Consider the following 14,618-nt stretch of genomic DNA (forward strand, 5'->3'; position numbering starts at 1 on the left):
GGAAAAGATAATTCATATAATTAGGCAAGATGAGCAATGTTACAACGCACAGTCCTTTAAATTAAATGGGCCCAGGTTCGAATTCTAACTGCCACTTGTGGGTGACACCTACTTATCAGGCTGCCATAAAGATTAAATGAGATGGTGTACAAAAAGCATTTAGATCAGGCCTGACTCACAGCAATGATGGCTATTACTAGTACTTATAAAAACGCTTTCAGAAGAAAAGGCATATGTTACATATCAGTTCTAGTTCATGTGTTTCAAATTAGTTATCATAGAATGGCAAATTGAAAGCAAAAGATCCAAGAGCATCACATTTTCATTATTTCTTTCAATATTTATTGAATATCTACTGACTGTCAAATAGTGTGTTGCTTACCTAATCCACAGATGAATAGCATATGATCTCTACCCTTAAAAAATTCAGTCTTCCAGGGGTAAAAGATCCAAAAGCAGATGGTTCAACTTAAATAATTATTCATATACAACCCCAAACCCCTCAGGTTGACATTTTGTTTTTACACTAAAATGGCACGTTTCTTCAAGGTCATCTTGATCTTTTAATTGTATAACCTCCTATTGTTTTATGTATTGACCTTTATAATCTATATGCTTACATATGCTATACTTGTAAATTTTTTTTTACCATATTTGGATATTTAGAGGGGCTTTTATTGACCAACTATTCCATTAAGCTGAATTGTGAATCAGGAAGATGAATGACCAGAAAGCCCACTGGTCACGTCAGAGGCTTCTCTAATTACCATGTACAACAGGCTTCTCTCATCCCTAAAACTACCACCCTCCGCTAGATCACAGAATCGCAGGATGTTGTGTTTGCTACTTCCTCATAAATACATAAATAGATGTGATATTTATTGAACGTTTATCAAATGCAAAATGTGACCTGATTTTAAACATACTCATCCATTTAATAATTCTCACGATGAATCCTATGAGGTAGAAACTATTGTGTCCATTTTACAGATAAGAAACTAAGGTGCAGAGAAGTGAAGTAACACAGTGAAGGTTAGGTGGTTAGTAAGCAACAGAACAGTTTCCATCCAAGGAAGTTTATCTTCAGCTCCTACTACTTCATATGATCTTATGGAATTTCAGCATTCTATCCTAAGTCCTTCCTAAGCAGCTCCTGGGAGAAGGTATTTCAGAGCTCTGATGTAGTTCACACCCTGGATCCTGACACTGTCCTGCTATAGTCACTTGACCATGGTCTCAGAAGTTCTATGTAGTCAGGAGACCTGGGTTTTAGTTCTAGCTCTTACTAGTTACAAGCCAGTTACCTAACTCTGGAAATGGGTTCATCTGCTCTCTGTCTTAATACTCACAACCACAGTGAGGCACTGAGCATCTTTGGTCACAGTGCCCTGGTGTATCAGATTACTCCTTTACCACTCATCACACTCCTGACAGCATTATCTAATGTTGGAAGAGGGGTGTGAGGACATTTGTTTTAAAGAACAAAATCATTTCACAGTTTGAGCAAAGCTGAGTATAAAACAAACAAACAAACAAAAAACACAGGTATCTTCATGGAATCTTGACTAGGCTAACATATACACACATATGTGTATATGCAATCTATAAGACGTATTACAAGCAGCATTTCACAGAACTATCTAGCCAAGTGCTCTTTTTCCCTCCATGAAACCTGCCACAGGACTAGTATTCCATCCCACAGACTACACTGTAAGCAATGCTCGATCAGATCTTCTAAGGTACCTTTCTGTTCTATGAAGCTCCATAATATTGCTACATATTATTACAATCACTCCATTTTAGTGTGTTCTAAAATGGGTTCCATCTTTTATTCTTTAGGTGTTTATTTCCCTGGCATACAGAATTCACATTTCTTTACAGGTCTCATAAAGTTGTAAACATTGACTCACAGAGAATTAGCAAAAGGTAAATAAATGGTAATGAATTGTTTAAATATTTTAAGAAAATCCTAGGTAAAATATAGTTTATGCAAAGCATGAATCAATTACTATTACCATTAACTGACTAGCCATTTTGAAATAATCTCCAAATAGGGCTCTAGGAAACATTCGTGTATGGTATGTTTAGAGACCACCTTTTTTTAAAAAAATTATTTAGGCTATTTTTACTAAGATAATTGACATACATCACTGTATTAGTTTAAGGTGTAAAACAGTGATTTGATATCTGTATATATTGCAAAATGATCACTACAATAAGTTTAGGTAACTGTCAACACCATATATAGTTGCAATTTTTACTTATGATGAGAACTTTTCAGATCTAATCTCTTAGCAACTTTCAAATATATAATACGGTATTGTTAACTATGGTCCTGCTATAAACTACATCCCCAGGAGTAATTTATCTTATAACTAGATGTCGTAGCTTCTGACCATCTTCACCTTCAAAGTCATCTTAAAAAGCTAATTTTAACAAAGCGAATAGATTTTGTTTACAAACATCACTGCTCTTACCAGGAAAGATGTTTTTCTGCTTTTAAATTAGAAAATGACATTCCACATATGCACAAAGTAGATATGTACAAAGAACAAGCAGAGCACTGAGTTGAAGGTAAAGGTAACACAAATGATTAAACATAAAGATGAAAGTAAATCATTAGTTTTTACTTTGGTGTGGTACAAAATTTTCCCTAGCCTAAGTAACATCAGTAAAAGCAAATCAAAGAATTGAAAGCAATTATATTAATGCAAGGTAATAAAGTTAGGATTTCTAGTTAATAAAAACCTCCAAAAGCACCTGTGTTTCAATAAATAGGACTAATCAAATGATGCTCCTTAAATTTACATTATTAAATCTGTAACGAAGTGAGTATTATTAACTTAAATCTTTGTAAACTTGTGTAGAGGTTTCTGACACAGGTAAGTATTTTCAAGGGTTATTAAACATTAAGTCACTGAATACCAAAATAAATCTGCTGAAGAAAGTAATTTTCCTAGTTTACAAATACTTTGGTAGTTAGATAATGCATGTAAAGTGACATTTTAACCTGATAATGTCACTCAAATTCTCTAGGGATAAAGGCTTTGGAATAGCAAATAATTGATCATCCCTGTGCATTTAATACACACGTATTTCTTTAGATATACTATACACTACAAATGTGCTCTTCCCAGCTAATTTTAATGTTATTTCCAGAAAGTCTTTGAATAGAGATCACTAAGCTACTTTTACAAGGTAAGTAAAACACAAAAAAGTCAGTTAAATCACACAGACTATTTCTGTATCACTGCACTCAGATATTGTTAAACTGTTGAAAGCAGAGCAAAAGTCTGAGAAGACAGCATAATTGTTTACTTTGTACAGGATGAGTAAGGGTAGATAATCCTCCCTCTAAATTATGTATATAATCCATCTGCTCAACGTTGAAAGCAACTTCTCCCACTATATCTGGAGTGCAATAGAAAAACTCTTTCATCACTTTGAACTTTTCTTTAAATGGCCCTCAATCATATTCCAAGTCCAAATCATAATTCCTTGTCTATTTTCTAAATTACTATGACCAGAAAAACACTCCCAATACCCCAAGTGTGTGTTTGAATAAATGCAGTTAATGCCTTTTTAAAAATTAGGACAAAATATGCAAAATATGTTTCAACTGGAAACATCTGGGGACAGTTATGTGGAGACAGCATTCCTCTTACTTCTTTCGAGCAATTTTGGAAATGGACTTCACAAGTGGAGATAAAACAAGTTGGATTAGATTTGACAATCACTATGTAGTGTGACCAACTGTCCCAGTTTGCTCATGACTGGGATTTCCAGGAACCATAAGACTTTTAACGCTAAAACTAAGAGAGTTCCAGGCAAAACCAGAGTCTGTCAACTTTTTCCAAGTTTCCTTTCATCTTTAACATTGTTTGCACCTACAAATATGGCTGTGACCACTGTTTTTCACTAAGAAAATAACAATACATGTCCAGAACCAAAAAGACTGCTGACTTTCCTATATCCTTATGTGAACCTTCAATGAAAGAGAAAAAGAATAAAGAGCCAAAACCCCAAGTAATTTAGAAGTCATCTGAAATTCGCCCATTAGGAGGAACAAAAGCATGCATAAAACCCAAAATACCTCAAAAGAGAGACTTACCCTCCAAAATGTTTCCTCCTACCTCATCTATATTTGGAAAGTTCCCTATTTCCAAGCCTGCTGCAGCATCTCCCTGTGAATGTAAGCTTAACGCAGACCAACTTACTGCCTCTACAAACATCTCATCTTAACTGAAACTGACTCTCCTAATGGAACTAGAAATCTAAAAATTGAGACGTATATGCATTGGTCTTCTGTTTCATGCAATCTCAGAAGCAGATTTACCTTCCAGGAAGTCCTGAAGGAATGCTAGTTTTAAACTCCCATGGACATCTTATCTCCAGATATATCCCAATACCTTCTGAACAGGGACTATCTTGATTTTTTTATGTAAAATACAGATAACAAAACTTTCTGAGGAAAGCATCATCACCCAAACTGTGTGTAGGTATTCCAGAATTACTCTGGGAAAATTACTCTTGTGATCCTTTACTTCTTCTTCTTTTTTTTTTTTTTTTTTTGTTTTTGTCTTTTTGCTATTTCTTAGGCCGCTCCCGCGGCATATGGAGGTTCCCAGGCTAGGGGTCAAATCGGAGCTGTAGCCACTGGCCTACGCCAGAGCCACAGCAACACGGGATCCGAGCCGCGTCTGCAACCTACACCACAGCTCACAGCAACGCCGGATCGTTAACCCACTGAGCAAGGGCAGGGACCGAACCCGAAACCTCATGGTTCCTAGTCGGATTCGTCAACCACTGCGCCACGACGGGAATTCCTCCTTTACTTCTTCTAATCAGTGTTTCCAAAGCACTGATATCGGGGTTGTCACTGAACATGCTATGAAACTTGTCACATTTATAAAATCTAAAATTTTCCTTCAGTATCTTGATCCCCTTCCCAATTTTCTTAATGAATATCTCCTTTAACCATTTAAAATCGCTGTTTATCCCATACTGTTCCATATAATTGATAAAATTTCCGACATATCCATCAACATCCCCCATGTCAAAGTTCTCATAAAAAGCCCTTCGTAATGAGCAAGCCACACTCACATCTAGATAATTATACAACGAGACAATTACTTCAGATGCAGATGTTTAAAACCCATCAGGATAAATCTGTATATATGGATTTGTTGTCATTTAAAAAATTCAAGTAAACAAAACAGATCCACATTGTATACATTTTATTTTCTTTTTTCTTTTTGGTCTTTTGTCTTTTTAGGGCTACAACCACAGCATATGAAGGTTCTCAGGCTAGGGGTCCAATAGGAGCTGTAGCCGATAGCCTATACCAGAGCCATGGCAATGCTGGATCCAAGCCACATCTGCAACCTACACCAAAGCTCACAGCAACGCCGGATCCTTAACCCACTGAGCAAGGCCAGGGATCAAACCCACGTCCTCATGGATGCTAGTTGGATTCGCTAACCACTGAGCAACAACAGGAACTCCTGTAGACATTTTAGAAAATCATTTTGGATTTTCTCTGTTTTTTGTTTGATATACTGGATTCATCCTGAAAAAAAGTATCCCTTTAATCAGTTACTGACTTATTCTTTTACCATTGAGTGCCCACTTCATACCAGATACTGTGTTAAGCAACACAGACCATGTATTCTTAGCACTTACAAGAATTAAAGATAAAATGTTATAGATAAGTTAAATAACAAGGTCTTGGGATCTTTAAGTCACAATGAACTTAATTGGAGAGTTCTTGTTTAGGGAAATTTATAATAGCCTACAGATGTGTTCTGACCAAGTCTTTACAGCCAAGTAGGCTTGCATTCCCTATCTGTGAATAGAGATACTTTAAGCCATGAGATATGTTCCAATACCCTGAATGTCCATAAATGTGGGAACATATAATTCAACAAAGCAAAGACACTCCTGAGCATGAAAGGGATGTTTTCAGTAATTACTTCAAAAGAGCAGACCGTAATCTAGGAATGAGGAATGGCCCAGATGGGGTATATGTGTGTGGGTGTGGGTGTGTGTGTGTGTGTGTGTGTGTGTGTGTAGGCCTATACACGTGTGTGTGTGTGTAGGCCTATACACATGTATGTTTAGGACTTAGTGTGCTGCCACTAACACAGGAACTGGTGCTCTTCATCAGCACTGGAATTCTGTTCTAAGGATACTGGCACCACCACTGCTCAACAGAGCTATTAACACCAGATCAAAAGCTCTTATGGCTACTGTGATCTTATATCCCTAATTTGCTCAGGCAGCCTTATTAGCACCAGGCTATCCTTTTATCCTCATAACTACCTTTATAACTTAAAGTATCATGTGTCTCTATTTGATTTGGAGAATGCAATAGTGGTACAATTAGTATCTCTGTCCTTCTGTGCAGAATTAAGGAGGGTTTTTGGTATGTTTGTTTGTTTACCTCCATTTATTCTTCCTCTGACGCTCTTTTTTCTTTATGTCAATATAATCTTCTTCCCTAAAATTTGCCTTTTGCCTGAAGAACTTCTTTTAATATTTTTTGCAAATCAGTTCTGGCTGGCAACAAATTCTCTCAGATTTTGTCTAGGAAAGTAATTATTTTGCCTTTGATTTGAAGGATAATTTTTTTGAATACAGAATTGAAGGTTGGTGATATTTCCAACACTTTAAATATTTCACTCCATTCTTTATTTTATATTAAATTTTATTGGGGAATAGTTGATCCACAATGTTGTGTTAGCTTCAGAGGTAAAGCGAATCATATATATATATATATATATATATATATATATATATGCATGCACACACACACACATATAGTATATCTCCATTCTTTTTCAGATTTTTTTCCCATATAGGTTATTACAGAATATTGAGTAGAGTTCCCTGTGCTACAGAGTAGGTCCTTGTTAGTTATTTATTTTACATATAGTAGTATGTATATATTAATCCCAAATTTATCCCTTCCCCCCATGTGTTCCCTTGGGTAACCATAAATTTGATTAATCCAGATTCAAAGGGCAAAAGATCAATTCTACTAGGATCTTCCCCGTCACTAGGGGGCAGAAGCCATTCATGTGACCGAGTAAAGACTGAAGCATTTTCTCTCTAAGTGGTTTGTTTCAAAGATTTTAGATTTTTTAGAAAGCTGTCCAAGTAACAGAATGGGATACTTGCTATATGCATATATTTAGACTAAATTTCAATGAAATATACTTGGCTTAAATATAGACAATTCGCTTAAAACATTTTAATTAACTGTGAAAACTACATTACATTAAACATGTTAGGAAATATAAAGGGCCTCTTAAGTTTACTTACAATTGACATTAGAGTTAACACGTAGTGCTGCAAATTCTGCCCATGATGATGAACCATTTTAGCATCAGCCGTAACCATAACTTCCACGTATCTTGGATATGATAAAAAACGTTTTTTCCTGGAATGTATTTGACTTCTTTCATGTTCCAATGATACGTTTTTTGAAGAGTATCCTAAAACTATTTCCTCCTTTATATTAAGATCTTCACTCACGTTGCTGTAGTTATGAAAGGGCAAAGTGGTTTTCTTTATTTGACTTTCTGGGGAGGGGGGAGAATATAATAATGAAGAGTCATTAAATTGAATGTGACTAAAATATTGCATAGAATAGATAGCCAACAATATTTAATACTTAAACATCTGTTTCCAATATGAAATAAAAGGACAAAAAGAAATCATTTAAAAGGCTTATACAGCATTATCATAAGCATTAATATTCATACTAATAAAATGTACACATTTTCATAGGTTGTACTAATAAAACTGTATTTAAATCTTATTTTAACAGCTATGACTACCCAAACAGCATATTAATTTCTGGCCAGAAAATAAAAACAAATCGAAGAGTCCTGATATATTTTTTTAATAAGTTGGATCCTCAAGCCACTGATTACACTTAATCTCATTATAGAGAAATTACATTTTTTAGGGTGAAACTTCATAACATATAGAAATATAAATACCTACTGATTACTTTTACTGTTTTGTTTATAAATATAAATACAGTGTTAAAATTGCTGAAACATTAGGGATTACTATAGCAATCACTTTAAGTCCTCTGCACTTATAGAAGCCAGTCCCAAATTCTTGACTATTTTGGCAACCAGGAAAAAAATTCACAGGCAGCATGAGTGTTTGTCCTATTTCCTTCTCATTCAATTTATTCCTCTAATCTCTTCCTTATTTTTTCTGCTAAATTTTCTGACAATTGTTTCGTGAAAATAATTTAGAACAGAAAAGTGGAGCAAAGAAATGACGTAAGAAGAAATAAAAAGTACTGGATAGTTCATAAGTCAAATCATCAATACCACAACAATCAAGATTTAGTAATACTATAAGGATTGGACAAAACATAAGAATATATTATAAAAATAAGTCATCTCACTTAAAATAAGCAGCAATCCTATGGTTGTAAAAAAGAAACTGAAGTCATCAATGTTTCCACTGCTGAACTACTTTTTCTAATTCCTATAATCATCCAGCTCTTAAGTTTTAAAATTTGTCTCTGTGGGAGATTGTGAAAATCTGGCAAACTGAATATACAGTCCCAAAACTCTGCTCTATTTTTCCTAGAGTTATTCAACCACTAAAATATCCATGACTAACTACTGGACTCTAAAGAAGACTCCAATATATTTGATGTATGCAAATCTAGAGTTATCACGAAGAAGGTAAATATTCATGTTTTGATTATTTGTTCATCAATTTCATTCATTCAAAATAAACTTTCATTGAGTACCTACTCTAAGTCAGCAAAGATTTAGAAATTGAGAAGCAATTTAATAAATGTAATCTAATAAAGTTTATATTATAGTGTTTAGAGTTAAAAAAAAAGGAACACATATTGAAACACTTGAAGTTACCTCAAATTTATCCTTAAATAATGATTCAAATGAAAGACCAAAAAAAGTGACTCTACCTTACCAAAATGTCTAAAACTTTGAAGACTGATAATACGGTGTTGAGACAACCATTTTGGAAACTATCTGGCAATTTCTAATTTACACAAGCACCTTCCCCATCACCCTGCAATTACACACACATATATATATATAGCTAAATGAAGGAAAATATATGTCCACAAAACACTTGTAAAAGAATGTCCATACCATGAGAGTATATAGATAAATGGAACAGAATAAAGAACCAGAAATAAACCCTTGTGTATATATAGTGAAATGATGTTTGACAAGGGTAGTGAGAACATTCCATGGTGAAAGAATGGGCCCATCAACAAATGGTGCTGGGAAAAATAGATATCTCCATGCAAAAGAATGAAATTGAATCCTTACTGTGTACCATACATAAAAATTAACTCCAAATGAAATAAGATCTAAAAGAAAGATCTAAAACTTTGAATCTCCTAGAATAGAGGAAATGCTTCATGACAGTGGATTTGGCAATGATGATTTGGATATGACACCAAAGCAAGGCAATAAAAGCAAAAAATAGACAAATGTGGCTATGAACTTCAAAATGTATGTGTTTTTTTTTGTTTGTTTTTGTTTTTTTTTTTTTTTTTTGTCTTTTCTAGGGCCGCACTCGCAGCAGGTTCCCAGGCTAGGGGTCCAATCAGAGCCATAGCCGCCGGCCTACACCACAGGGACAGCAACACCAGATCTGAACTGCATCTGCAACCTACACCACAGCCCACAGCAATGCCAGATCCTTAACCTACTGAGCAAGGCCAGGGATCGAACCCACAACCTCATGGTTCCTAGTTAGATTGTTTAACCACTGAGCCACGACGGGAACTCTGTATGTGCATTTTTAAGGAATAAAATCAACAGAGTGAAAATACAACCTACCAAATAGGAATAATTATTTGCAAATTATATAGTAAGGAGTTAGTACCAGAATACATATATATGTATGTACATAAACTTACATATTCACTGCAGCATTATTCACAACAGCCAATGGTAGAAGCAACCCAAATACCTATTTATAGATAAATGGATAACTGAAATCTGGTGTATATATATATAAAATGGATTATCCAAGGAAATTGTTACATGCTTTGACAGGGATGGACCCTGAGGATATGTGTTAATTAAAATGAGCCAGCCGCAAAAATATAAATCCTATATGCTTCCACTTACCAGGTCTCTAAAAGAGTCAAAATCATAGAAACAATGTGAACAGTGGGTTATCAGGACCTGTCAATATTTCACTGTCTGAGATAACTCCCAGAGTCTGTCCAGCCTGGGTGCTAAGAAATCAAACATCTCACTGGCTAATAGTAAGTTAGATGAGAACGCAATTAAGGAATCCCTGAGGCCTGAAGGAATCAGAGTAAGGCAGAATAGGTAGCTCTGGACAGGCTAAAATAGTTAAAAGCACAAATAAGAATTCCAAAACTGGAATGCAAACACTGGAGATAACAATATAGCATAAAGGGAGTTCCCTTTGTGGCTCAGCAGGTTACGAACCCGACTAGTATCCATGTGGATATGGGTTTGATCCCTGGCCTCGCTCAGCGGGTTAAGGATCCAGCATTGCCAAGTGTTGTGGTGTAGGTCACAGGCAGGGCTCAGATCCTGTATTGCTGTGGCTGTGTGTAGGCCGGCAGCTGCAGCTCTAACATCCCCTAGCCTGGGAACTTCCATGTGCTGCAGGTGCAGTCCTAAATTGCAAAAAAACAAATAAACCAACCAACAAAAACCCCCAACAATGCAGCATAAGAAAAAAAAAAAAAAGAGTCTCTATAACAAAAGAATACATAAATTTCATATTAAAATTCAACTTTGGAGGAATTAATAAAAATTAAGGAAAAAATAGCCAATATCAGGATCCTATAGACACTAAGAATATATTATAAGTAACTTGATACAAATTAACAAATGTTTCCTAGAACATTTCCAGAAAAAAATATAACTTATCAAAACTGACCCATTAAAAAATTAGAAAGGCTAATAGCCACATAACTTTAAAAAAACTGAACTCTAATCAATTCTTCCCCCCAAAAGTCCAGTCTCAGAGGACTTACCAGTAAATATGACTAAACACTTAAAGAACAAATAATGCTACTTTTTCAAATACTTTTTTAAGAATTAAAAAAGGGAAAAGATCCCAAATGTGTTTCATGAGGTTTTTAAGTGACAGTATATCATAATATCTTCATGATTTTTTTTTAAAGACCTATTTAGGACACACACAAAAATACTAGCCAAAAAGACTATTTATTTGGCAAAACTAAGACTTTGAATTTATGTCCACCAAAAAAACCACCATTATGGGAGTAGGAGAAGGTTATTTGCAATAAATATTAACAAAGAACTTAGATGCAGATGATGTAACTAACCACTGTAAACAATAAATAAGACAACAATAAAAATAAGGCAGACTTGAATACCTCACAAAAGACAAAATTCAAAAGCAATAAATGTATGAAACAGTACCAAAAATTATTGATAATCAGGGAAATGCAAACTAAAACACAATGAAACTTGATTACCTGCACTCCCAAATGGCCAAAATGAAAAATATTGAAAATAACAAGACATGATAATATAATGTGGGGCTCCTAAACCTCTCCTATACTGCTAGAGGTAGTGAAAACTGGCATATTCACTTTGGAAAATGCTATGAGGCAAGATGGAACTGAGATCATACAGCTTAGCACAAAAAGGCTATCATTATTACTTACTTTTTAAATCAATAAATATAAGTATGTGTATATATAACTGTTAAAATAAACACATTACCAAAAGATAAATATATCCTGTAGCATTTCTGACTTTAAAGGGGTGAGAGATGATGAAAAAAAAAAAAAAGAAAAATGAGCAAAAGTAAGGAAATGGGGGAAAAAAAACATCAGAGTATCATCCATATGAAATATAAATAACACTATATATATTGCCTACCATAAGTCAAGTACAGATGACTCTTGAACAACATGGGTTTGAACTCTGTGGGTCCACTTATATGTGGATGTTTGTCAATAAATATGCGCTACAGTATTGATCTGCAATTGGCTGAATCTGCAAATGCAGAATCTGCAGATATGGAGAGCCAATTGTAAAGATATATGCAGATTTTTCAACTAAGCACCCCGAACCCCTCTTTGTTCAAGGGTCAACTGTGTATTTCTGGCAAATTTATTTGTATTAATTCATTTGATAGTGGCAAACAAGATAGGTACTATCGCTAATCTCAGTTTTGTAGATGAGGAAAGTACAACATACAGAGATTAAAGACTCACTACACACAATTAATCATAGATGGAGCTGAAAATGGAAACAAATAAAAGTAACTAGTTCATATCATAATAAAAGTAGTTTAAATTTGCCTATCAAAAAGTAAAAGCTGCACAGAATTAGGTTAATAAAATCCAGCCATATGTTAGCTACTAAGTAGCACATCCAAGATTCAAATCCTGGGGATCTGGCACCAGAGTCAGTGGTTTTAACCACTAAAACATATTGCTTAACAATGAAGGTTAAAGGAAAACAAAAAAGAAAACCATAATTTAACAACAAATACAATGTTACCAATACATACCTCAAGGGTTTAATTTCTATAGCAAATGAAATGATGATAAGAATATTCTACAGGACACTGTCAAAATAATTGAATAATTTAGAAGCAATCTAGTAATTTCATACTTCAACAGATAATGGAATGAATCCTTGTCACTATAAGTGACAAAAGTGATAAAATTTAAATGTAACATTTTCATACAGCTTAAAAATAAAATAATAATATGAATTTTAAGAAATATAGGAGTTCCCATTGTGGCTCAGTGGTAACAAACCTAACGAGTTCCCATGAGGATGTGGGTTCAATCCCTGGCCCCACTCAGTGTGTTAAGGGTCCAGTGTTGCTGCGAGGTATGGCATAGGTCACAGATGCAGTTGGGATCTGGTGTTGCTGTCACTGTGGCATGGCTAGCACCTGCAGCTCTGATTCTACCCCTAGCCTGGGAACTTCCATTTGCCACAAGTGTGGCCCTAAAAGGAAAAATAAAAAGAAATATATATGTATGCAATAATACTACATAAAAAGCAAGGAGATGACAAATATGACATTTAGAATGATGCTTCGGGTGAGGAGAGGCAGGTGGACAAAATGGGAGGCTGAGTGAGAGCAGAACTGTGTAGCGATATATATAGGTTGTTGTCGTAGTCATATAATTCATATTCCTTCACATATTCATGATTGGTGTTATACTATTAACGAGATCTTAGCAAAGAATAATTTATAGAACTGCTATTAAAACAATATGACAGCTCTCATCACTACAGTACAGTATTGTTAGGGGTAATGCTAAAGCACTAAGACAATAAAGTGAAATATACAGTATGGATATCAGGGAGAAAGTTTTTTATTCTTGATTTGACTTTGTGAATTAAATTTTACAAAGCAAAATTTATTCTTGGTATGTAAAAAAACCAAGAAACTCAATTTAAAACTTTTAAAATCAACAATCCTCCACACAGGAATAATTCAACAATGGTATATTATGCAGCTGTTAAAAAAAAAAGGATTATGTGTTTTGATAAGGGAGGATATTCATGTTAAGTGTTTAAGTAAAAAGTGTAGGTAGCAGAATACTATGGATAGCATGATCTCATTTTTGTAAAAGCTAACTTTCACAAAATATCCAGGTACATACTCATAAAATTTTATATAATGAGCCAAAAAGATATAGAAGTTTATTCCTCAAACTTATAGCATTGGATAGATGGATAGGTAAGACTGAGAAACTATTAAATACTTTCTTTAACATTTCAATGCCCTTTAAATCATTACAATGAATTTTTTTGCTGTTTTTTTAAACTACAATGTTATTTTAAAAAACAGTAGCTACAAGTATTTTACAGGCTAAACATTTTATCCTATTACCTTTTTTCTGACATTTACACTGAAGCAGTATAACAAATGCTGACAAAGTGACCTTTCCAAATACCCTAAATAAATGGGCATTATTCAAAGCTCATTTGCCAATTCAATTACATCATGTCTATGCAATGCTAGTCTATGTTCCACTGACTCAAATGTTAAAACAATGTCTTATGCTTTAATAATAACAAGGGTATTATGACCCAAAACTAATTTAGACCACACCACCACATCACAAACACGATGCAACAATGATAATCTGTTTACGAGAACATAAAATACTTAAAATTACATCTGCAAATATAACCCTCATAATAGCATAGTGTATTCTAAAGCTCAAGAAGATTGTTAATCTATAAGACTAGAAACTACTAAAAAGTTTGTCAAACAATAAACAATTAGAAATCCATAATTCTACTTGAATGTCTTACTGGCACTTCATATTTAAAATATGTAGAAATGAGTTAATTTTCTTTTCCTAGTCCAAGTTTCTCCATTTCTATTAATGTGAGCAATAACTCTGAATACCTTACTGACACTCAACTGTATACCACCACTCGGTTCTTCTTCTTCCCTCACCCTTTGTATCTGGTTACCAAGGTTTGCCATTTCTCCTTCAAAACACACTTGTATTGCTCCTATTGCCGACAATATTGTATCTCTAAACTCACTCGGGTCTTTCTCACCTTTGAGCAACACTCTTGGAATCAGAAATGCAAAATAAGACACAC

At 34.4% G+C, this 14,618-nt stretch overlaps 1 protein-coding gene across 4 annotated transcripts in view; it reads right to left on the reverse strand.

Moving 5' to 3' along the window:
* ADAMTS20 (ADAM metallopeptidase with thrombospondin type 1 motif 20) overlaps positions 1-14,618 on the reverse strand; it is a 170,606-nt gene that overhangs the window by 122,426 nt on the left and 33,562 nt on the right. For all 4 annotated transcript variants that reach the window (XM_021090846.1, XM_021090843.1, NM_001257275.1 and 1 more), the window contains 1 exon segment: positions 7,324-7,583. In XM_021090846.1, coding sequence (XP_020946505.1) covers positions 7,324-7,583 — 260 coding nt within the window.

The sequence above is a fragment of the Sus scrofa genome, chromosome 5, assembly GCF_000003025.6.
Source record: "Sus scrofa isolate TJ Tabasco breed Duroc chromosome 5, Sscrofa11.1, whole genome shotgun sequence".
Taxonomy (NCBI): Eukaryota; Metazoa; Chordata; class Mammalia; order Artiodactyla; family Suidae; genus Sus; species Sus scrofa.